Here is a 26,248-nt window from a genome sequence, read left to right on the forward strand (position 1 = left end):
AGCGATTCCCAGGGAAGCACTGGTAGATACACATCAACAGGAACTTTGGGCTTGATCAGTGGTTATGAGTCAGAATTTCAATAATTAAGTTAAAATTTTGTATTGTCAGTGAAGGTGAAGTCTGGATTTACAAATTAGGTATTTGTTCTGATGATTCTATATTTATCACTTATCACAGTGATTGAATGAATGAGAACACATATTCTAGATATGTGACTGAAAAATAAGGTGAATTGGGATTATTTAATCATGTTTTAACCTGTTGCTAAAGTTGACATATTTTTCATTGTGGAGTTCATTTGCTGAAAGTACAATAAACAGGCAAATAAACCAGTCAAATCTGGTTAAAAGTAGAACCTAAAAGTAAACATCCTCAGAGAGGGCAAAAAAAATTGGTTCCATATGATATTTAATATTTTTAAACAAGATTTTTTTTAAATGCTAAGGTAAACATAAGGGATGTTACAATTTTCATTTTTTTCAAAACAAAGCAAAATAATTAATTTTACTGGAGAAAAAGCTACTTTTTTGTTTAATGTTTTGTCCAGTGAACTGAAAAATCAATCACAGACACAGCAGTTATTCCTGTGTCCTCCGTAGCAACAATGAAGCATGCTACAATTGCACCACATCTCAGGAAAAGCACTCATGCTGCTTTATTTTTCAGATGACACATAATGCAGCACTAAAGAATCAGCAGGAAAAAGATGATAATTTTGTGCTTTCTTATTCTACATTATCATAACATTTCTTGTAGCTACTTAAAAAGTTATTTAGTTCTATGTATTCGTCTGTTTCTTCATATGGAGCGTACACGTTCAGCCTCAGCATTGGCAACACCTAGCAGTAAGGAGCTGCAGCAGGCTCACATCTCCCCAGCCACTGGATTCTGCAGACTCTACCAGGTATGAGCAGTAGAAATCTTTTGGAAAGAAAAAAAAAAACAAAAACAGGAAGACAGGTTCAGCAAAAAAACATTCAACCTTCAACCTTCGCTTCTAAGAAACGTACACAGACTACCAAGATAATCCTCTCATATTAGGCTTGATCAGCAGATCAATATCTGCAGAGAGGCACATGCCAACACACTGCAGTGAGTCCAGCCAAAGAGTCACGTTGTTCGATCAGAGCAGTCCATTCCGTGCCAGAGGCCACACAGACCTCTATTCTGCTTGATTTGGGTAATACTATGATATGGACAACTCTTTCCTGTGCAAATATCTCCTAAACCCCTACAAACACACCTTACTGACAAGGCTTTGAGGCCTTATCTAACTGCTTTCACCCTTCCATGCCTTGCACTACAGCTATAGCTACAAAAAGTCACTTGTTCACCACACGCACTTAAAAAGTCCAGAAAGAACACATAGTTTAGCTTAGAAGTACATCATTACTTTTCATTTATTTTGTTCTGACATATTTTGTATCTTGGGACAGACTCTCAGGTGAATTAAAAATAAAAATAAAAATAAAAACCAACAAACAACACAGAGTTGCTTTGCTTGGTCAAATTATTTTTGTAGTGTCATCTGTTGGCAACATATACACAAAAGACCTCGCTAACTGCTGCCCTTCCCAGGCTTCTTGGACTCAATGCGATGTTTTCTCTCCTGAGAGAACCACTTTAAAATTACAAGAGCAATTTGTGGTAAGTGTTTATCCTGCAGGCATTAGCCCAGCTCCTCTTGCAGGTCTGCAATTAACTCACTTAGGCCACTTGGGTGAAGAACGGTAAGTGGAGTTCATGCGATAACACTATGCTGATAGCATCCCTGGTAGCCCTTAAAAACTGAGCTAATGAATGGTTTGCCAGAGTCCCATTGCCAAGCATACTTTGCTGTACAGTGCCAAAAATAAATCTCGTCCATCAGCTTGTTTGCCAATCACTGGTTACAACCATCTGTGTGGGAAGATGCTTCCCCTTTTGGAAAACAAAACAAAAACAAAAACAAAAAAGAAACAAGTAAAACTGCAATGCAAGTGTTACCCTTGAGAGCTCACTAGTGATGCTGGAGATCAAGCCTCAGATATTCCCATGGCACTATCTGTGTACTGAAATGGACTGAAGGATTGAGTTATCTACAGTAAGAAAAAAAAATACTTACTGGAATAGCACAAGATGGCACAGTCCCAGCTAGGCACATGTTTTTTACAAACATAAAATCACAGATGGAAAACTTCACGTAGGATCTCTTGGGCCTGGAGATCTCATAACCAGGTGACTTTAACTTCCTGGCCTTACTTGGGCTAATTTAATAAATCAGACATTTGGCATTAGTAAGCCAATGTTATTCAAATAAGCTTATCTCCCCTCTCACAACAGTCAGGCCTTTTTATGGCAGTGGCTGCAAATGACATCTTCAGGACATTTATGCAAAGAACTCAAACACAACCGATATTCTGGTAGCCTCCCAGCCTGCCTAGATCTCACTTTCAACTTCAAAGTCAGATGATTGCCAGGTTTCTGAAACCACAGAGAGTCCAGAGACAAGATCACATGCAGTGATCACATGGGATCTTACTGACTTCTCTGTATTCACTCACTGCATGGCTCATTGTACGAGGTACTGCAAGGAGTTAGCAGATCAACCAAGGATTGTTTTTGCTTATTGCTCTCTCTTGCATATTTCAAATGGCCAGCTATATCTTGCTTAGCCAAAGGTCAAGCCTACACAGTGCTCTTGATTCTCTGTTCTTTATATGAGCTTACCTCTGTGTTCCAACATTAATCTTCTCAGATGTGGAAACTGATCACATAGCGCAGCTGCTGTAAAAGTGATCCCACTGGGCTGCCTAAAGTGGCCACAAGCCAAAGACATGAATATGTATGAGCGATCAATAGAAAAGGAAAAGAGGAAAAGACTTCTGCATGTTTGTACAATTCTCAAGACAAGCTCAGCTTCCAGCCATAGTCAACCCATAAAGTTGCTCACCACTTCCCACCTGAGGCGCCAAGGTGAAACAGCTGCACCATCACCATTCCCATTTATTGGAGAGGAGAAGATGCTGATGGCAGCAAAGGCTATGTGACTCCTTATGGGCCAGAAATAGCATTTTGAAAGCAAAACTCTTCCTTCCTTTCTTCCTAGTGGCTACAGTCTGACACCATCCACAAGACAAGCATGTGCAGCATTGGCAAAGAATCACCCAGGGCGAAGCACAGTTTATGAATACTACAAGAAGTCAAAAGCCCCAGTATCTCTGAGGTTGTTATCAAACATGTTAAGCAAATGATATATTAAAGTGTGCAGACGTTTTGTAAATTAACAGGCTGAGGTTTGAGATTACTAATTATATGATTTTGCAGAGAAAAAAGACCAATCCAGTCTCAGACACTCAAAAGAACATTTGGCACAAAGACTTTTTATTCTCCCTTTCTCTCTGTGGGCCTTCTGCCAAATATCTCGACTCAGCAAGAAGCAGTAGCACATGTCTCAGAGCACTCTTCAGCATCTGACAGAGTACAGAAAAACCCACATTTTTTCCTCCTGAATTCTCAGGGCTTCAGAAGCCTGTAGTTTACACAGTTTATGGGAAATATGTTTCCCCTGCTTCCTTAGAGGAGTCTCGTTATTAATTTTCTTTTCTTTCCAGCTGACCCAAATGGTCTCAGGGCATATTGTATTAGATGACAAATTAACGTGATCTCAGGCATGCATCAGAGGTAAAAATAAAGGTTTCTTTACCCCCATACATCTGAATGACCCTCTGGCTCATATCCCTTGCCTGAAGTAACATCTTAAGAAAAGTGCTGTGAATGGGAGTCTTTATAAAATAGGATTAGTGTAACAAGGTGGAGAGGTAAATTCAATAGTCCTTTTGAACAGCCTGCTTCCAGGCTTCTCACACTTCTTATAAAATAGCTCAAGCACCTCAGTAGGCTTTAGGTGCCTCTGTAGAAAGAGCAGCTGAAGGCCAGGGTAGGACAACAGTAATTTCCCCCGAGAAAAATGTTTCTGTGTCCCTGTGCTCTAATTCCGTCTCGACACATACCTAGTCAATTGCAAGTACTCCTGTTTCCACAGTTATTTATTTATTTAGGAAGGTGTAGAAACATATTTAGGTTTTGATAAGAAGCTTGCTTCATACTTAAGCACTTGAATGTTACCATGAATTCTGTTATCAAAGTCTTTATGCTTTATTCCATTTTTCTTTTTTAAAAAATGTTGCTTAGCACCACTTACTTATCTCAGAATAAAATTCTTCAAGGTTAGAAAAGCAACAACCCCTCCACTTATTTGGAAGCACTGTAATAAATTCCACTAAAAGAAAACAGAAATTAATGACTTTCAAAGTAATTAACACAAACATTTTTTTCTAAGGATACATCTGAACATCTGTTGTGGTTTAACCTGACAGCCACACAGCCATTCATTCATTTCCTCTGCCAGTGGGATGGGAGAAAGAATCAGGGCACTAAATTAAAAATCGTGGGTTGAGATAAAAACTAAAGCAACAACTAAAACATTAGTGTGTTATCAGTGTTTTCATACTAAACCCAAAACACAGCACCATACCAGCCACTATGAAGAAAATAACTCTATCCTAGATGAAACTGGGACATCATTAGAAGGTGATACCTGTCCTGAAGAATCATTAAGCTGATTAGACTTAGAATACACACTATATTGAAATTACCCTAGCAATTAACTGATTTAATCCACTCAATGAGGTAAAGGTGGACTTAACAAAAAATGTCGACTTCAAGATACCCATTGTGCAGAATTTTTTCAAATACAGTATTCATAACACTAAGTCACTCTATATTCCTTTTCTGTACAGAAAGGTACTTGTATACATATGTGAACTCATTTATCTATTATATTTAAATAATATTTAAATAAAAATATTCTGAAAATATTCTGAAAATATTTTTTACATTCAGAAGTGTGTATAAACTGGGGACATATATATGATCAAATTTAACAAAACTTATCCATAAAAAGCAGTTGATTTTTTAAATTCCACATTTCCACATTTTAAAAACTCTCAAGAGATTTTTGGTTGGTTGGTTGATTGATTATTGTTATAGATAGATTTTCAGTTGGTGTGTCAATCTTCAGGGGTTTGTTTTGGCTTTGTTTTACTTTGCTTTATCTATTTTCATGTCTGTATAGAGTGGTACTAAAGATTCTTTAATTCTTCAGTGTCTTTTATACTACATCACATTCCACTTCATGGCTCTATAAAGCATGTTCACTTAGTCTGTCAATTAAACCAAAATATCAGATTCCTACCTTGAAATATTCCTCCCATGAATTGCAAGTACATACATACATACTTGCCTTTCTGAAACCAACATAGCTTGTTTTTTATTTAATTATCCTTTTCCACCCCTACCTTGTAGGACTTCCCCACAGTACTTCAGGCTCCACATATATGTTAAGAGAAACTCTGTAGGATGTCCCAACTCGCAGTTCACTGTCTGAAAAAAAGATCTTAATTTTAAGTTTCAGTTTGCTTCTGTAGAGCCGCAGGGAAGCTCTTTGAAGTGCAGAATCAGGGGAGGAACTTAACTCAGGCCTTTAGAAAAAAAAATGGCTAACAAGGCACATGTATAGTCCTGTGAAATCCCCTCTTATAGAGCGATCTCCCCTGCTACAAGCTTCCCTATACGTTATTGATTCCATAAATAGCAAGTCTCTAAGCCATGGGTATGATGAATCAATAAGTAACTAGACAGATGCTATGAACTGAAGCTGGATGACCTGAGAAGAAACTAGCTATTCTTCAAGATGGAGAAAAACTAGGTGCATTTCAACAAGCAAAATAAAAGAGAAGAAACTGCCAGGAGAACTGTTCAGAGCTGTGCAATCAAGAATATTTTTGCTCAAGGATTCCCAGCAGATAGTACTTTCAGATATCTCTTGCTGCTGAACTGGTATCTTTTAAGATGCTTCGAGCAGATTCTCTCGCACATGCTTCTGAAGGAATGCTGGTTGATAGAAGTTGTTGATAGGAAGCCACTCAGTGCTTTACAAAGTTAGAAGCTGCAAAAATATCATCATTCCCAAAACACCATAGGCGCATTTTGCAAAAACTGTCAGGTAATTAAGCATCTGAAGTTATTCAACTTATTCACATCTTAAAGAGAAGCCTTTTTCAAAACGAGATATACAGTAAAAAATAGTATTCAGGAACTTTATCAGAGCACGAGAATATGGCTTCTAGCTTGGCACTTTATCTCGTATCTCTAGAGGAGCTCATATGTTGCATACCATGATAAGAGAGCCTAGATCAGCTTGCAATCCCTCTTGGCTACTGCCCATCCATGCAATAAGCCATGTACCATGTGTGCCCAAGCCACTATCAAGATGCTGGTGCAGATCTCACCATGCACGTCTGGGATCAACATTCTGGGACCATAAAAAGCACACACATAACAGTATTTAAGTAAATTAGTAGAAAATAATTGCCTCTGTTCAAGGCAAACTTTGCACCCCTCAGCCAATCCAGCTCCAACAGCTTCTCCTCTCCATGTTAGCCATCAGCTAGATGCATCATCTTCCCAGAAGGGCTCATGCAACACTCCTCAGATGTAGGGAATGAAGAACCCTCTGAGAGGGTTCATGTAGATGGGAGAATCAGAAGATGCACCCATAGTTCTTACATCTTTCTCATCACTGTGAGAGGGTGAGGGAGGAAAGAGACAGATGGGCCATCAGAGGGCAATGAAAATATCATGAAAATACATTTATTGGTCCCATTGCAATGTAAATGTTGATAACAAAATTTTGCAAGGAATCAGTGTATAAATAAATTACCATCTGCACAGAAAATAATAGTGTTCGTATAGAAGCTGTACACATTTTTACGGCTGCATATTCTTTGATCTTTTTGATACTTTAATGTCAGAATTTCCACGCAGAGGTCAATATTAGAACCTCAAAACTTCACCCCTCAAGTCACTTCAAATTGTCTGCAGTTTAGTTAAATGACTGAAAGATCAGTAGGTAGAGAATTATCTGTGGGGTAGTTTATACGTACTCTTTCAAAGTCCCAAGGGTGAAGCTGAATGCCATGCACAACACATAGTAGAGCAGTGTATTTGTCTTCCAAAAACTGTCAGCAAATGAGTTGCCACCTATAAATGTCAATAAATACCTACATGGCCATGCCTATTTTCAAGTTTTGATGAAACTGTTCCAGGGAAATAACCATTACCCACAGGTCCTTAGGAATACCTTCACTGACTCATGACAAATATTTATACTGCTTTAACTCTAAAATGCACACTAGAAGAAATATATGAGCATTAAATAGCTGTCCAAGTCTACACCATTGATACGTTGCGAAGGGAGCCATGCAAAATCTTCTTTAATGTGTGGAAGACTGTCACAAAACATGAATTGCCTTCCCCTTCAATTCACCACCTTAAAAAGCTGAACAGGAAGGGATACATTGTAGGATCTGACAAAATGCCATTCATGAGGTACGTTGTGTGATCACATCCACAAATATAGCAGGAGTTTTAGCTTCACAGTGCTCATGACACAAGGAAGTCTTGAAAATAACTTTAGCACACCTCCTTCATGTGCAGCTGTAGTTAGAAGAGCATTGTAAGAAAAAATAAAAGGGTGGAGAAATCAGATAGTGAAGATGCAGCTGGAGTGAGCTTGACTTTAGTGGTACTGCCTTGCTTTGACAGCTAACTCTTTATATACTGCATTACCTGAAGCTGTATTAAAGGTAGGCACATAGCTTTAGGTTTTAAGGAACAAAACCCACAACAATCAAAATAAAAGTGGACACTGAATTGCTTTTTATTTCACACACAGCTACTCTGATATTTGCATACAGTGACTGCTCTTCATTTGAACTTTTACTTTAGCAAATATGCTTTATAAAATGGATTCTAGCTGATTATTTCTGATAATCTGCCTCATCTCTTCAAGGGAGAAGAATGTTCGTCCACATCTCCTTTCCTGAACAGTCATTTGTGGAGTTTAGCAACACGCATAAAGGTACTGTCAGCTGAATGAACAGAAACCAAATTTCTTCAAGTAAGGTTCAGAGCCCTGAAAGCAATGCACAGCAGCAGCTAAAACCAGCAAAATGAAGAGATTGCTAGAGTTTTTGTCCCTGTCCATTTTTATCAAATATTATATACGTGATACATAAATACATATACAGGCACAGGCAAATGAAGCACTAAGTAGAAGGATCCAAAACTTTAACACAGCAATACACTGCAGCATTTTTATTCACTTTCTGAATCATTATACCATTATTTACTATATTATTTCAACAGCAGAGGAAGTGAAGACTCCATGGTTCTCTATAAAAGTTAAGACACATCACCATACCTTGGATATCTATAGCTTTGATAACTAATCCAAATTGGACATCCCTGTATAATCAATATAGAGATATACATAGAAGCAGCCCCAGGAGGTAATACATTATTTTTACATAAGCAAGATCAGATCTGTCCCTGCAGGATCTGGTTTTGATCTGTTGTGAGGCAAACTCCCTAAGGGAAAGAGATACATCAGCAGAGCCATGAATTTGCTCTTGAGTTGGTCCCCGGTTAGTCACTGCTTTCAGGAGATTGCCCCCATGAGAATCTGTTATTATGATTCTGAAACAGATCTAACAGAAGGTCACTGTTCTACAACCACAGCTGCTCTATCACTGATAATATAGGTGTATAACTAAAACTAGTAAAATAAATCCACTGATTCATCCTCTGCTGCAGAGCTGACCTCTATGATCTCAGGCATTTGCCAGGATTCAGGAGAGGGGTGACTTTCAGGTCCAAATGTAATACTAAAGTCAGAGGAACAAGCAACAGGACATTTGAGGAATTTATTTCCCTAGCTATTATTCGGGAGTTTTTAAAGTGTTCCCAGTTATGAGAGCAGCATATCTAGACTGATTTTCAAAGCTCTCTTTATACTATGAACATTCTCCTTCAAAAAAAAAAAAAAAAAAAAAAGGTATATATCTATATGCATATATATATATATATATATATTTCTCTCTCTCTCAAATTTAGAGGACTCAGGTTTGCTGGATTTAAAACATATCCCTGATTTCTCCCCTCAGTGTAGACAACTGACTTTATTAAACAGACACAAAGACAGTTTGAAACTTATAAATACCATCTACAACTGTAAAACAACATTTCCACATTTTTCTGCAGGTTCTCTGTAGGAAAGAAATCTCATGTGTCTCATCTATCTGCTCTTTAATTATTCATTTTTGCTATGCATGGACCTAGGAGATTTTTCCATAAAATAAATAAAGTACAAAGTACATGCCAAATATAAAAATTTCATTAAAATCTGTTGAGACTGTTACTTCCCAGTGATCATTGTTATGAAAAATGGAACAATATTTTATAGCTTCTCTCCTACAATTATTCTATTAGGATAATCCATAATCAGGCATTTTTTCATATTTTTAGCTTGGGTTATGGTTCTGTTATATTCCTAGAATCAAACAGAACACCAAGTTCATTTACAATCACTCCTGCAGATCTGTTCAGATAAAGGACAGATTTTTGGAACAGTTTTTCTGGCATCCAAAGTGCTGCCTTACACTGCTGTTTAGCTCAGGAGTGAAATCTTGTGGTACATTTAAATGTGAATTCTTCACAATAATTATTGTATGTACAGGTTAAGAAATCCTCAGTAGACCAAGATATGTTTGCAAACAGAACCAAAACTAGAAAGGTATTTACTTCAGCAAATTCATTATCTTTATAACTATTTTCAATATTTACTGCCAGTAATATCCCACAGACTTTCACTGTTTATTACAAAAAAAGATGAAAAAATAATGATGAAGAGAAAATGTCACCCATGATGAAATAAACTACATGAGCTGGAAAAAATATGATTTCCATGTGCTATTCAGACTAGTCTCATTTATTACTGCTCTGGCTTTTGGCTAAAATCTCATGTTTTAAATGTTTATAACATGAACATAAAATGTTGATAGTCTATTAATGGAGTATCCTAGTCCAAATTGTATTTTGCAAATTGCAAAAATTGTGAGCATTTTTGTATAACAAAAGGACAGCTGCTCTAAAATACGGCATTGTTAGAGGTAATAATATGCAGTGGACCTTCTGGTATTTTCTTTTCTTTTTTTTTAAGAAAATTTTAAAAGGCACCATTTTAAACATGCTTTCTTTTTCTCTGAGGTTTAGGTTTTATTTCAGATTTGTGAAGTGCAATATACCAAAGCCCTCTCAGGAAGCTAAGCTCTCTTCTTCCTTTTCCTCTATACAAGCTGCTTTTCAGAGTAAACCCTGGAAAATATAATGACGGCACTCTCATGACAGGAGGAGGATGGGAAATATATACTGTCCTTAAATTGCTTAGCAGAAAAGGACATCTAATGACGCAGAGCAAAAACTGAAAAGTCAAGAAAAGGATGAGAAGAGACTGTCCTTGCACCGGAATAATGGGCACCCCCCTAATTTCTCATGTTTTAACTGTTTACATCCCATCCCATTATCTCTAGCATTACGCAGGAGCCCTCACTACCCTGCCATCCTGCAGTCCCCACAGAGCCATTCCCAGGGCTGGTATGAGAGAAAGGGGTAAAGGAGCTTCTGTACTACCTAAATGATTCTATGAACAGGAGTGGCATAAGTAAGATGAAAGATTCATTCATTTCTCAGCTGCTTCCAGAGCACGCAAGGTACCTTTTGTCATCCGCGATCCAACTTCTTAGTATATTATGAGACAAAATATGAAAAAAAAAAAAGATTATTTACTTACTATCGATGAGCATTTCTGGATTTTCCAGTTTTCTGGAAGGGCAGACATAGGCATGGAAACTGCATTTTTATTTTTCTAAGGTGCTTTTGAACCAAAAGGAAAAGGGAGGAGATTTATACAGTCTTCATATGTGCAGCATGCAGCAGTGTAACAAGATGGCGCGATATTACCCTTCTTCCTTTCTTATTTAAACTTGTATCTTCTCACAGATACAGTTATATTTGTTCTTAATATCTCTAGCAGATGTTCTGGGGTGAATGATGCAATTAAGAATCTAAAATTCCCATTTCTCCCAGATGCTTATTTTCTCAATATTCACTCACTAGAAATATATTTACTTTCCACTCTGTGGTGTCTTGCAGTTAGCACACCTTCTGGGTTCCATTTCACAAAATCTGCACAGTTAATCTGACACATGCCAATGCATCTTAGATGAATGTTTAGCACCAGTAATCTTTTTTTCTACTGATAATAAATTTACATATAATACCAAAGCAGACCAAAGTTTTAAATAAGGAATTTACTTTAAGAAATCCTTTGATTTTGTTGTTCATAATGCGGGAATGGAATGTTGTTTCTGCATTAGATATTGAAAAGGGGGAATTGATATGAAGAAGTAGAGCACAATGTATTTGTATTTTGTAACTTGTCCTTAGAAACAGCCAATGTGAAAAGGTAGAAATACCATATATGTGAGTAGCATATTTTAGAAGTACAGTTGCTGAATTATGTGATTAATTCTTGCTTTCAAAACTGCAATAGTTTTTAAATGTTCCAAATAGTATAGGTATAGTATTATGAACTAGAAAGCATGTTGTAGGGCTATTCTGTTTGGATAAGAGACCCTCAGCAAAAGAAAAACAGACTTAAACATCAAAGAAGCCAGGGCCTCTACGGAAGGTTGGATTGCCTTGCTCTGTGGGTAGGTTGGGATACAACAGGCAGGCATCAAGATACTCTCCTCTATCCTCCTTCCAAGCTTATCTCTATGAAAGAACGAGCAGATGTCCAGAAGCAATGCCCAAGTGTTGAATTAGCAAGTGTGAGAAGTTAACTAATTAGCGATATATGCTTAGCTAGCAAAAATTTATGTTTATCCAGTATCCGTATGTTTAGTTGAGCGTCAGAAAGATTGTGAACCTGAAGTACTCAGCCACTGAGGAACCAGGGGAGAAAGAGATAAGTGTCGAGTAATAGGGCATAAAAGATGTAACGCTTTTTTCTGCATACTTTCCTGCTTGCAGGAGTCCCACCATTGCAATTGCAAATAAAATCTGCTTTATCAGAGATACCATCCTGATAAATCATCTGGATATTTCCAACAATAAGCACAATGCTTTCTGCTGTCATTTTTTTTAAAGTTAACTTTGTCATTGCTTAACCTTCCAGCTCACTGAAAGAATTTAACGTTGATTTCAGTCTTTTCTAAGATTCACTATTTTCATTGAGATGGAATTACACTTTTACCTGCTTTATCTCTCTGTTCCCCTTTCACTAGACAGACATAGACTTGAGTTCAAATTCTGGATCTGGATTGAGGAACAATTCTGGCCTGCCCAGAACTCAGCCAGCCTTCTATGAGCCCTACCTCTCCTCTTGCACATGATCCTGGAACACAGAGACTCGTATGAAACAATTTTAACAACTGCACCTTAAAATCCAATCACACAATGCACCCAGGATTTGTGTTGGTCTTAACAGAACACTTTTCTCAGCCATATCTTTTCGACAGCTCTGCATTCACCCAGAATAACCCACAAATTCAGCTTTATACTTCAGTCATTCAAGGACACTTGATAGCAAAACCGTAAGTATTTTGCAAAAAGAATTCTGAGTCTATCGCATTTACTTGAGAACAATTTCAGTACAAGAGTTATACAAATCTATGGGGAAAAAAAGAACAAGACAGACTTGGCAGCTCCTGCCTCAGCCTCCTCATCACTACAGACAGAATTCTTGCTCAGTCTGGTAAAAGAAAGCTGCACAAAGCAGACTGCTCTTTTATGATTTTCCTGCTTCCTGTCATCCAAACCCCCAAGCCAGCCTTCCTTCTCCAGTCAGTATGCTGTAGCTTTGCTCCCACCTATGTGGAGAAGTGAGCTTTTCTCAGCTGCAGTCACCTCTCTGTCAAATGATACTTTCACACCTTAATTGGAAGGTCAAGTTTTTAGTATTATCTTCCTGCAAATTTCAAGAATTTTTCCTGTGTTTCTGTATATTTTAACTCAACAAGGAGATATGGAGCAAATGACAAATCCAAGTTTTAGCATCAACCCTTTCTTAATGGAACAAAATGACAATTGAAGAAGGATATGCAGATAGATATAAATAAATCTGTCACAGACAAAATGTTGTCAGCTTCTGACCTGTAACACAAGACCCTATTTGAGCATCAGAAATAAAATAAGACCTTTACAATTTTATTTGGACATTATGACTCTGGCACTCAAGAATAATTTTCAGGCAGATAAAGGAACTGTACCCAAACTGAGACTTTCTGCCAAGACTTTCTGAAAGTTCCAGGTTTGCACTAGTTTGCATACTCTTTGGTATATCAATTCAGGGAAGTATTCAAAACTAGACTGGAGGTTTGAATTCTCACTTTGTGAAAGAAATGAGCTCTGACAGGTGTTTCAGAGAACTGAAGAGAGATGCCTTTCTTAGGCATGATGTGAATAATTCTCTGAGTCGTCAGTTATGTTTGAAAAGCACTAAGTGTTTTGCAGAGCTACGATAAATAAATGATAAGCATTTAAAAAACACTGAAATGGACCACATAAGCTATTTCATCAGTGATGACCTTGTGTTTTTCTCTTTCACCCATGCCTTCTGTCTCTTTGCACATGGACACAGGCAGATACAGGCTTTGCTGCTTTGGAGCTGCTGGTTTGTGCAGCTTGGGCTCAGATCAACCCTCTGATCTTCACCACAAATTAGACCCTTTTACAAACCTCCACTTCAGAGAAGATTGCCACAGTGAGCAATGAAGTCTTTCCCAACTCCCCAGTGAATAAAACTAAAAAGAACTGTTGCAGGAGGAAACTTTACAAATTGCAATGAAAAAAAAAAAAAAAAACACATAAAGGATTTTTCTCCTGTAATTCTGCAGAATAGCTGACTGATTCTGAACATTTTCTTGGCACTTGCATGACTAAAGAACAGCTGTTCTAAAATATGACTTTGTATAAGCAATCACTTACTGCTGCCATGGACTAAATTCAGTGAAGAGTATCAAGAGAGAAGGGCACAGTCTTTAGAGATCATCAGCAGAAAATTAATGCAGATGAAAGATTGATTAACATATCCCCTGGATGCTATAGAAATAATCTCCACATGGGATGAAACTTTCCAAGCACAAACCTCCAAACCTGAATATGTGAAATCCCCTGAGCAGGATAACAGGTGTGCGGAATAGATATATACAGGATAGTCATTATTGCATGTATAGAATACAAGTTAAAAACCTGAGGAGTAGCACAAGAAACCTTAAGACTAGACTAGAATTCAGTGGTAGAATTTGACCTATTTTCACCATAGCAGTAATTTTACATATCTGGTTAGTGTTAAGGATCAGACTCTAATTATACTCTGATGTTGACCCATTATGTCAAACCTATAAAAAGAATTCAATCTTAATACATTTAATTTGGACAAACATAAGGGAAACTATAAAATATTCAGATTTTATTTTCTATTATATTCTTGTTTGATGGTCTCAAACATTATTAAAATTTTATGAGAGTTTCCCTGAGGAAAAAGGAAAAAAAAAAACAAAGTTATCATGATAGTAGAAAAATAACTAATTGGTTTCTCCACCAAAGAAAGATCATTTCATGGTCTTAGATACAAAATATATACATAATTTTCCTATTTACAGCTCCTATACTATCAGGCTATACTGGAAGAATCCTCTTTAAAGACAACACAACCAGTATAATCACAATGAATAAAAATGTTTCCAGAAAGGGAAATAAGACTGGGGAGTGAGCACAAGTAGCAGAAACATTCCTATTAGCTCACCATAGTGTATCACACTACTTCATGGTGCACGACAGGAGTTTTCAGTCACTGAATAGTTCTGTAGATACAGAAGGTTGTATTTTAAACCTGGAAATGCTAGAAAAAAAACACCAATTTCAATAACATAGAGCTATGTGCTATATTAATTGAGCGCTTAACAAGTTAATGAAACAATAAGGAAAATTCTGAAGAACAAACCCAGGAGATAGTTGCTATTAAAACAACACTATTTGAAGTAAGGCAACTAAAAGAGACTAAAAATTCCTTCCATACTATTCTGTGGGTCTAGTCAAAATGGTGCATGAAAATGTAAGCTCTGTGTTTCATACGTTAAAGAGAAAGAAATCTAGCACAACATATTACTTAGTGTACGTAACAAATCAGCAAGGCTAATTTGAAACCAAGAATACACAATTGGAAAAGTAGATAGTATTCCAGTATTTAGGAAATATCAGTGTTTAGTCTAGATAGGACAAGTAACAGCAAGGTAAGTAAAGAATCAGTGTGCTGTGAGTTTTTTTATTCTCAGCATCATACAGTATTTTCCTAACAAAAATTAAGGGAAAAATTAGTCTTCAAAAAATGGAAATCTGATTAAAAAATCAGCTATTCAAGGAAAAAAAAAATTACTAATAAATGAAAGTGCTGAAAAATGTTAAAAAGTCTGGCATTTCTAGCTGTAAAATCAACCAAGTATGTAACTTTTACAAGATTATAATCTTTTATGCAATCATCTCCTTTCCACTGCAACACAAAATCTGAATGTATTTAAGGATAAATATTATCATATAACTCATGAAAAGCTAATAATAATTTGACATTGGGATTACAGGATCAGGTCCAGAATTAAGAACCACTGTGCATTTTCATTTTAGAAAAACATCAAGAAACCATAACACTAACCAAAAATAATGGGAAAAAATTTAAGTAATCAGTATAAAGGAAGATGTATGATATCTTATTTCAACTTTCCAGCTTCTCTCCCCATAGCTACCTCAAGAACAGCCCATTTCTACCTCATGATATAAAGGAGGGCAAAACTGAAGGCAGCCATTTAGCGTGATGGAACCAGTAGCACAGAGGATAAATTGGCATAATTCTGCTGTTGTCTTGACTTCTGTAACTACTCCCCAGTAAACCACAGAACAGTTGTCATCTTAGTGGCCAGAGAAAATTATTTTCTTTTATACTCTGGCAGAATGCCAAGGAGTACTATCTACTGAATTCTAACAGATATTGTATTAACATTTTAGATTGCATTGACAGATACTGATATGAAAGTGTTTGACTGACTGTGTCCTATTTTATCTTCAAGCAAATGGCAATTTTGGGATCAGGTTCTGATCATGATATAACTAAAACTTTCAATTAATGCTGAAGCCAGATAAGAACATCTAATAGCTTTCTTCCTCGTGTCTGCTAAAATGGCTATGGTATTCCTTTGTTTCTATATTTAAACCTTAATTACACTCAGAATTAAGTTAGTGAAAGCTGCACACAAAGCATTTTCATTTAAGAGAATCTACCTCTGGGACAAACTCTCACAAGAGATAAGATTATCCATGTTTGAGCACATTTGGCATATTTGACAAAAGAACATCAGAATATCAGATAGCAGTACTGACAGATCAACAATATAGGAGTGGATGCCACCATCTAATATTTTGACAGTCCCCAGTGACATTTTTCAGCATCACCTGATAACTCCTACAACATCCACATGCATCTCCGTGTGTTTGCAAATTCCCTTCTCTAAAAATTCAGTTTTCTCCCACTTAATTCCCATCAAGAACCTGGGAACATACAGAACAACTCTTACATTCTTTGATAGGCCCAATCTACAGAAATCATATGTTAGACACATACAGTGGGATCCGATCCCACACAAAATGTTATAGTATAGGCACTTCAAAGAAGTGCAAACAGCGAGAGACATGGTATTCCTGCTGCTTCATGTCAGAGCCTGTCTCATGTAGCTGGTGGGACCTGCAGTCAGGGCACTCTTTAGCTCTAAACCATTCAAATGACACTTCTTATGTTCTCAGAGAATGCCACTGCCTCCAGGACTCCAGGACTCTTTCAGGAAGGAGCATGTAGCTATCTTGTGCTTACTTAGCTGGATGGATGGATGTCTTTGGTCTGGTTTAGGTTCTCTGCACTAGTTAATGCCTTTAAAACTAAATGCAAGCAGTCTGCATTATGAATGCTGTCTTCTAATGCTGTAAAATTCTCAACAGAAAGGATAGATTCATACCAAAGCTCTACAGACTCACATTTCTTTATACAAAAATATAGAAGTTTGTATACCTGGAAGGTCTCCCACTAGGGCTGTCCTTACCTAGACACTGAGATTTTAAACACTAGGAATGTATATCTCAAGCACCAGAATACCCTAGTGTGCCAAATAAAGCAAAATAGACAGCATTATTTAGCTGCAATTTGTTGTATGTGTTCACCCAAGCTTCCAACCATGATTGTCAATAACGTGCACGTCTTAACGTCTTAATGTATAACGTCTTAATGCAAGAATAAGACACAAGAGTAAAGGGCTTATAGAGTCCTTCACCCACCTTTCTGAATGACTGTAATTCTCACTGTGATTCCCAGCAATAGAACCTGTAATACATATTCTGCAGTGTTCTAGTTTACATAGCATTCAAGAAATTTTTACATGATTTTGCATATAAAATGCAAGAAGACCAAAGTCAGTCTCAGGTCTGTGTTGGACTTTTTCTAACAGAGCACTCTAAAACTTCAGTAAAAAAAAAACAGACAAAAATATATCTTAGAACAGAGAAAACTCAGTGGTTTTGAGCAGAAAGCTGAACAAAATAAAAGAGCTTATAAATAAATCTGCCCTTAGTCATGTGGGTTCTTCTATCCAGGTCTGCCCTCATAGCAGAAATCTTCAACACAGTCATATACGGCTCTTTAAGTCCCTTTTTTCCATCACCTCAAAAGGCTGTGTGCCTGTTCATTGATCTTCGCAGTCATCCCCCAGTCTTTGCTCCTGCTGTAGGCATCCTGTCTCTGTCCTTTTCAGTGTGACCACCATGTCCTCTGGAGGCTTTCTCCCAGAGCCACCAAAGCAGTATCACTTGGCCTGTAGCAAGCAATCACTATGAGGCAAACACTGTCTTCTGCTCTATGGCTTCATTTTTAAACAAAAAAAACAGAAAATCAGGAAGACAAATAAGCAGAACTAAACATCAGTGCTCAGAAGCATCTCCACTTAGGCATCGCCTTTACTGAACTTCAAAGCTACAGATATCATGGCAAAGTTTTGTTCTGGGAGCCTAATGAGTACAAGCCAGTACTAGACTTTAAACACCGTCATCTATGCTGAGCATGGGTTCACATCTATAGCATCAAATTTACACATAGGTAATGAGATGAATGTCAGTTGATTGATAACTAAAAAAGAGTCCATCTGGAAGAAAATCTAGCACAAGGGTCAGACAATCAATGGTATCTTTAAGGTGAAATTCACAACACTGAGTTTGCACAATATTCACCATCACGCCTCAATTCCCACACACTTTGTGAACAACAGATACAACATAAATCACCCATTAAGCCACCAAAAAAGATGTCCTAACTCACCAGTGAATTTCACTCCTTGTGCATACAATGAGTACGAGGGCACTGAGGTAACGCACACAGGCCATTAGCACACATTTTAACAAAGTGCTATATTATCTCTGCTTAGAACAGATCAATTCCATACTCCAGGGGTCAGGCAGAGCCAGGAGTCTGTCACATGCTGACTCAGTGCAGTGTTTGCATTATTGCATTTGCAAAGAGCGCCCCAATGAACTCAGGCTCAGACTGAAAAGCACCCTTAATTTATCCACATGATTTTATTCTGTTATCAACGTAAAAAAAAAAAAAAAGGGTAATTATGAAAAGCTCAAAGAAATCCAAATTCTGAGAGTTTTATTTAAAGGTAGAAACTGTGTCTAAGTTTGCTTCTTGTCTATAAAGGAGGCTTGTAAGGGGCATATTGGTATATTTCCTTCTCAAAAGGACTAGTCCTATACTTGAAACCTTTAAAACAAGTTAAGATACAATGGTCACCAAATCAATTCATGCTCCCTATGACAGAAAGAACAAGGAGGCAGTGATGCTGAACCGATGCCCGTCTGCCACATCTGTCAGTGAAGACGATATGTTTGCACAGGTTTATTTACTTTCCAAGGGCAAGCAATGAGTAGGAGGATCAGGATCAGTCTCACAGTATAAAACTCTTATGGATTTCTTGAAGTAAAAATCTTTTGGCTGCCCTCGAAGCATATCAGTTTTCAGACTTATAACGTTGACAACATCCTTTTGGATACTGACATTCCATGCTTTACTTGTCTTCTCATATATAGCTAGTATAGTACTAGTGCATAAGATACTGCAGTCAGATTCATAGACTAGGTAAGATCTTCATAGCATGAGTTCACAGTGAAATTAAAAGGAAAAAGTTGAGTTCCTGCTTCTTTTCAGAAGTCATAATAAAAGGGTAGGTTTTGTTTTCTTTTAAACACCATGAGAGCATACTTTTAGCTCCTAGTCTTTCCTTCCAGACTGATGAACCTTTAACAGTCAGCCAAGATGAGGGAACAGAAGTGTCTTCAAACCAGTCTTCTCAAGAGGACTAGCTACTCACTTACCTGACACCAAAAAGCTGTAACCTGAAATCCCAGATGGCAGCTTTGGCGGTTGCAGCCTCATCTGGGCTTCATGGCCTGATTTCCTATGTCCTGCTTGAGGCTTTGCTTCTCTTGCTGCTGACCTGGAATTTCTTGTTTGTGCCATATCACTGAAATAAGCGCAACAAGTCTACAGATGGCTTGTCAGAGTCAGTGTTTGTATCACTGCTGAAGTCTGTCTGGAGAGCAGAACGCTCATTAAACAATTTTTCACACGTTGATGATCTTTCCTTCTTTTTCTTTCTTTTTTTGACAATAGCCTTCAGAAAAAGAGATGGGTTTAAGAGTTGGTGCAATTGATGCGTAATATGACTAAATCAATAGAGGAAAGTAAAGATTTTTTAAAATGTAGATTATTGATCTGTGAAACTGTAGGGGCTCCTTCAAAGTCATTAGGGTTTGTCGCATCAATATGTTGGTAAGGACTCCTGTAAATGAAGATTAATGATGCTAGGGATAATTATCACTGAAGAAACACAGTTTTCTCATTATTTGGACACTTTTGGTGAAGGTGAGTACTGCCAAGTTCTTGAGTGCACTTTAATTCCTTTTCTGCTACTAGAGTAGGGGGGAGAATGTTTATGGCAGAATGGAAGTTAAACTCCCAGTTTCCTTGACAGTGGTAGTTGAGTTCCCTATCCTTGACTTGTGCTTTAAAAAAAAAAAAAAAAAAAAAAACCCTATATAAAATGAGTGCAGCTGCTTCGGAGATCTACTACATCTATGACAAAATCCTCCTGCATACTTTTTTCCTCCTAAAATAACCTGGACACGCACAATTGTTGCTTTTCTAAATTAAACACACAAGTCATGTTTCTTCGTTTTATGGTTCCCTGCAAGACATCTTCATATATTTTGCTAAATAACAAGTTATATGAGAATTTATAACTTAAAGAAGAACCAAAGCTTTTTGTCTACTTGCTGAAACGTAAAGAATTCCCTAAAGTTAACAAGCTGACTTCACACGGTAGGAGTGGGGGTCGGGGGAGGGGGCTCACGTTCACATTTTTTATCTAAAAACATCCAGCTAACATCCGGTCCTGACTGATGTTCCCCAGGAATCAGTACTAAGGCCTGTCTCGTTCAGTTTCTTCATTGATGACCTGGACAAATCTAGTTATTATCAATAATTTTGCGGATATACTGAGTTAGCAAGAAGTGTCAATATGCTGAGGGTAGGAAGGCCCCTCAGAGGGATCTGGACAGGCTGGATAGCTGGGCTGAGGCTGATGGGATGAAGCTCAACAAGACCAAGTGCCAGATCCTTCACTTTGGCCACAACAACCCCAGGCAACATTACAGGCCTGGGGAATAGTAGCTTAAAGACAGTGTGGAAGAAATGGATCTGGGAGCGTTGGTCAGTTGCTCAGCTAAACATGAGCCAGCAAAGTGCCCAGGTAGACAAGAAGACCAATAGCATCCTGGCTTGTATCAGGAATAGTGTAGCCAGAATGAACAAGGAACTGATTGTCCCTCTGTACTCAGCTCTTCTATGGCCACACCTTGAGTACTATGTTCAGTTTGGGGCCCCTTACTACAAGATTTTGGAGCCCTGTAGAGTGTCTAGAGAAGGCAACGAAGCTATTGGGGGATCTGGATCACAAGTCTTATGAAGGGCTGAGGGAAATGTGATTGTTTAGTCTGGAGAAGAGGAGGCTCAGGGGAGACATTATTGCCCTCTACAGTGACTTGAAAAGAAGTTGTGGTGAGGTGGGGATCTGCCTCTTCTTCCATGTAACTAGCAGTAGCATACAGGGAATGGCTTCAAGTTGTGCCAGGAGAGGTTTAGTTGCATATCAGGAAAAATTTATTCTCCAAAAGAGTGATCAGGCACTGGAATGGGCTGCCCAGGGAGGCAGTTGAGTCCTTGTCCCTGGAGGTTTTCAGTACCATATAGGTGTGATACTGAAGGACATGGTTTAGTGGGGTTATATTGTTGGTAGGTAAACAGGTGGACTGGATGATCTTTGAGGTCTTTTCCAACCTTGGTGATTCTAGATTCTATGATCAAATTTAATATTTTGCAAATTATTTCTATTCTACATCTAGGGTTCAAATCACCAAGTACTGTCCAGATAATAAATGGTGTGGCTCTTCTACATTTTCCTTTGTATGAATATATCTGAATAGATAAAATAGGTTGGGGATCATTTGATTCTCGATTATGAAGTACTGTTTTCCCAAGTAGTCCTTAGGATTCTAATATTTTTTTTTTTCTAGGAATTACCTAGTGACAGGTTTCATTCATCAGGTTTTCAAAAAGATTGGTAAACATGTTTTGATAAAGGTTTAGTTGGACAGAAGCAAACACAGCTTGATCAGCCTTTTGTGGATAGAATAAAAATGATCTGAATATGGGATTTTTGATTTCTAAAGAAAGATAATCAAAGACAAGAGAATTATGAATTCATGCTAGGATAGCTTGGCTGTTTTCCAACAAGCTGTTTTCTAGCAAGCCAGAGCACAAATCCACATTCTAGTTTAGAGAGAGAACAAACGCTGAGCAAAGTGAATCAGCAAGGTTCCTATCTGGCACAATGCCCATCTTAGGTGACCTGCAGGACCATATCAGATTGCACCTAAATAACAATTTAGAAGACTTTGCTTAAAGTTCCTCTGCATCCTGAAGTCTTTAGTCAGTGAGTATTTTGAAGAAAAACATCTTCACACAGCAGAAAAATATCCAGTAGTTAGATATATAAAAGTACTTGCTCACAGACTTCTATTATCAGAAGGAACTGCATTAAAAAAGGGGTGGCCAGCAGGGAAAGGGAGGAGACTCGGCTCTTGTGAGGCCCCACCTGGAGTACTGCATCCAGGCCTGGGGCCCCCAGTACAGGAAGGATGTGGAGCTCTTGGAGAGGGTCAAGAGGAGGGCCACTAAGATGATCAGAAGGCTGGAGCACCTCTCCTCTGAGGAGAGGTTGAGGGAACTGGGCTTGTTCAGCTTGGAGAAGAGGAGGCTCTGGGGAGACCTCATTGTGGATTCTCACTGTACTTGAAGGGAGTGTATAAACAGGAAGTGGAACGGCTGTTTACAAGAGTGGATACTGATAGGACAAGGGGGAATGGTTTTAAACTGAGACTGAGGAGGAATGGTTTTAAACTGAGATTTAGGTTAGATATTAGGAGGAAGTTTTTCACACAGAGGGTGGTGACGCAGTGAAGCAGATCGCCCAAGGAGGTTGTGGATGCCCCATCCCTGGAGGCATTAAGGCCAGGCTGTATGTGGCTCTGGGCAGCCTGATCTGGTGGTTGGTGACCCTGCACGTAGCAAGGAGGTTGAAACTAGATAATCATTGTGGTCATTTTCAACCCAGGCCATTCTATGATTCTATGATTCTGTGAAAATGAAATCAGATGAACTGATATGCTGTATAAGAATCATTCCCTATGTTTAATTCTTTACTTTTTATACACAAATTATTAGAGAGTAATCTATCTCAAATAAGAGGATAAACAGCAAACAGACACTCTATGAAGAAGTGGACTTCAAAATCATGTTATATAGCACATCACATTTCAAGATATATTGGCCTAAAAAAAAGACATTAGTTAATAGATCCAGAGAGCTTTTTCCATCCTGAAGGACAAAGAAAAAAGGAAAAAAGGAATGCTATTTTTCCTTGTCCTTGTGTTTCTGCATTTTAAGGACTGGAACAACTAGAAGGAAGAAAAAACTCACATTGTCAAAATTTTGGTATAGTTTTTGGTCCAGTATTAGGAATGAAGAATGGTACTGGAAAGTAATGGAGAAACAATCAAACTCAGCACACATTCAATGAAGTTAGCCCTGGCAAGTAACTGTATACAGTAGCAACATAATGTTTCCAAGGTTCATTGTAAGAATTTATCAGAGGCACATATAGAAACTAGTCAATATAACTATTTTATCATATACTTGATTCCTTGACTTGCCAAGCTTCTTGCGCCACCTTTTCAACTATGCCATCATTAGAGATTGACCGAGAAGATGCTAAAATCGGAGACTGCTGAAAATGGAATTGAAATACTTAAATTCCCCCAAAATTAATAAAAGTCCCTTGGATATTGATTTGTGAACCAGTACAAGGACACACAAATACATACTAGGGAAAAAAAAAAAGGTTCTACAAAGTGGACACTCCTAACTAAAGGTTGAGATATAACAATATAATATAAACAGAATTTCTTACCTTTATGATGATTTGCTCCAGATGCTAATTTCCCCCACAGAGTTACAACAAATATTATTATTAGCAGCTTCCCTTTTGTTGCTTTCTGTAAGTATCTTTTATTCATCCTGCAAAGATAAATACATAAAAATAATTACTTCTCTTAATATTTCTTTAAAAATCATTTCTCAAATTAAGAAGAATTAAAAACTTATGTGTCTGGTTAACATCTCTTAAGTCCTAAATTGTGCTTAGCTTTAAAGGAGTTATACACAGCATCAGTATAACCTCTCTCCCTGTTTTGTCATCATTCCTCCACCCTGGTCAGTATCAGAAGAATTTAACACCTCCATCAGTTTTATACTAAAGCCCAAGCAATGATAGTTCTGCAATAGGTTTTGCTAAACAAAAGCAGTTCCACTGGTGCCTTTAGGCCAGTCACGTGCAGTGGATTTTTTAGCTTTTGGGATTGCGAGTCTTTTTGGATTCTGCTCATCAGTCATAAAGACATAACAGATTTAAAGAGATTTCCAGCATATATACCAACCAATCCATGGGAGAAATCCTGTCAGCAAGATTTGAGTAGTTTGGCACAAGGGCCTCAGACAGGCAGATTCTCTAGTCTCTCTCCTGTCTGTCCAAAGGGTAATGAAAAAATTTGATTTACAACACCAAAGGAAATTGCACATCCTGCTACCCTCATCTTGCTCAGTGATGTTTTCACTGCAACAGCAAGCTACTGTGGTGGTTCAAGTACAAGGTAACACAGCTTATTTCTCAGTAACCTCCTTCAAAGACAAAATACCTCTCTCCCTGCCACAAAGGCTTGTTCAGGAACATAGGCTGTAGTGCTTAAGGATTACAGTTCTGCAGAGAGTGGCAAGAGGTATAATAATGAAACCTTCTCTCACTTCCCAGTCTTTGTAGAAGAACCCTAGGGATCTGGCTAAGAAACAACTCAGCACAATGGTCATATTTCTGCTGATAAGTCAATAGGACAATGATGCCTATTCCACCTCATTTATACTAGAAAAGTTGCAAATTTGGTCACTTGAACAAAATTATTGTCATTTTATAATGCCTGGAACTAGTCTGCCTTCTCTTTCTGAGCAGGAAAAAAAAAAAAAACATTGCTTCAGTATGGTTTCACATTTCTCTCCCATTATATTCACAAGAAGCCTGAAAGAATTTGTGAATATCCCTTTTGCCCTACCCATATACAACACTATCTTGTACAACTACAAGCCCCATGAAAGGCAGACCACTGCTGTAAAATGGAATTAACCAGCAACCTGTTCAAAGTCCCAAATCTCTTTTTATTCCTTCAAAGCAATTCCTTTCCTCTGAGCAAATTGCTTTCTAACAAAACATTATATACTAACAAGCTCCAATGCTCCACAACCCAGCTCATGGTTCCCAGACTCATAACCCTAGAGCTGTCAACCTGGCTCTCTGAGAGATTGTTGAACACTGTTAAGATTCTACATCAGGCTGTGTGCAACAGGACATGGTAATTCAAATTAACAGCCCACTGAGGAACATACTAAACACTTTTAAACCTGAATTCAGGGCAAAGAGAGCTCAGCATCCTTTGACAGAAGTCACACATCTATAGTGTGTTTGCCAGAAGTTCAGCTATCGTGTTTATAAAGAAAAAAAGAGAGGAATAAGCAAGTACTTTATCTAGGATTGTGGATGTTCCCCTGAAATCCTGATTGATTAATAATCACTATGGAGGTCGCAATGCGCTGTGAACCACACCAAGCTGTCTTCTTGCACTGATTCCAGTGCCTTAGGAGTGTAAACTATATATTCATCATCAGCTCCACATTTATGAGGCACTCAAAACTAACGGGAAATATTTGTCACTGTAAATAATAATAAAAAGAGTACACATTCACGCCTACGTCCTTCCATGGCTATTGCTGTGAAAAGAATATGAAATAACTCTTTCATTCCTGGATTGTCTTACTACCTCCAACACTGCTTGTGCCAAATCATTAAAATGAAATTTTTCTTCTTCACCTTCCCAAACCTACATAAAACCCCGTGGGACTCAAAGCATTAAGCAAACCAGACTGTAATGCAGTTGCTGCAAATGTACAGCAGAACAATACACAAGGAAAAACAGTAGCAGTGGGAACAAAAAGAGAGCACCAACCTATCTGCGTGGGAACAGCAGCCCCTCAGGGCGGCAGAGTGAGGATATAAATGTCTGCTCACAGCCCAGCACCCAACAAGGTGTAAACCAGCACAGAATCTAGCAGAAGCTGTTCTGCAAAGAAAAGGAGAGTTTGAGCTTTGATGCAGCAAATCTGAGATCACTGCCATTGCCAGGTTTCCCAGTCCTGAGAAAGACAATACACTATTTCAGTACCACAAGACTATTGCATTATTTTGCATTATTTGTTTAAGACATTTATCCTTTAGAAGGACAAAAATACTATCTTTTAGCAGTCCCACAACAGGCACAATTAAAAGAAAAGTCACTGTAAGTAACAGCTCCAGATGGGGACTAATAGTTCAGAGGCCATCAGCAGAAGTATAAAAAAAGTCTCTTAGCAGTTAAAGCAGCCATAACATGCAACAGCTGCAATAGGAAAAAGCTGGGAGATGATGCTAAGTTTCAAACTGATTAGGCAAC

At 38.0% G+C, this 26,248-nt stretch overlaps 1 protein-coding gene across 8 annotated transcripts in view; it reads right to left on the minus strand.

The window, feature by feature from the left end:
- The window catches only part of TAFA2 (TAFA chemokine like family member 2), a 186,938-nt gene that overhangs the window by 29,435 nt on the left and 131,255 nt on the right, over positions 1–26,248 (minus strand). For 6 of the 8 annotated variants that reach the window (XM_085220252.1, XM_085220247.1, XM_085220238.1 and 3 more), the window contains exons 1-2: positions 23,626–23,727; positions 19,412–19,710 (exon numbers count right to left, since the gene is read on the minus strand). In XM_085220252.1, the coding sequence (XP_085076378.1) occupies positions 19,412–19,556 (145 nt within the window). In that variant the 5' untranslated portion in view covers positions 19,557–19,710; positions 23,626–23,727. Of the gene's footprint in view, positions 1–19,411; positions 19,711–23,625; positions 23,733–25,765; positions 25,875–26,248 lie in introns of those variants that run through there. The other 2 variants (XM_085220227.1, XM_085220218.1) reach the window with 2 other exon arrangements.

Source organism: Meleagris gallopavo, chromosome 1 (genome assembly GCF_905368555.1).
Source record: "Meleagris gallopavo chromosome 1, MGAL_WU_HG_1.1, whole genome shotgun sequence".
NCBI classification, from domain to species: domain Eukaryota; kingdom Metazoa; phylum Chordata; class Aves; order Galliformes; family Phasianidae; genus Meleagris; species Meleagris gallopavo.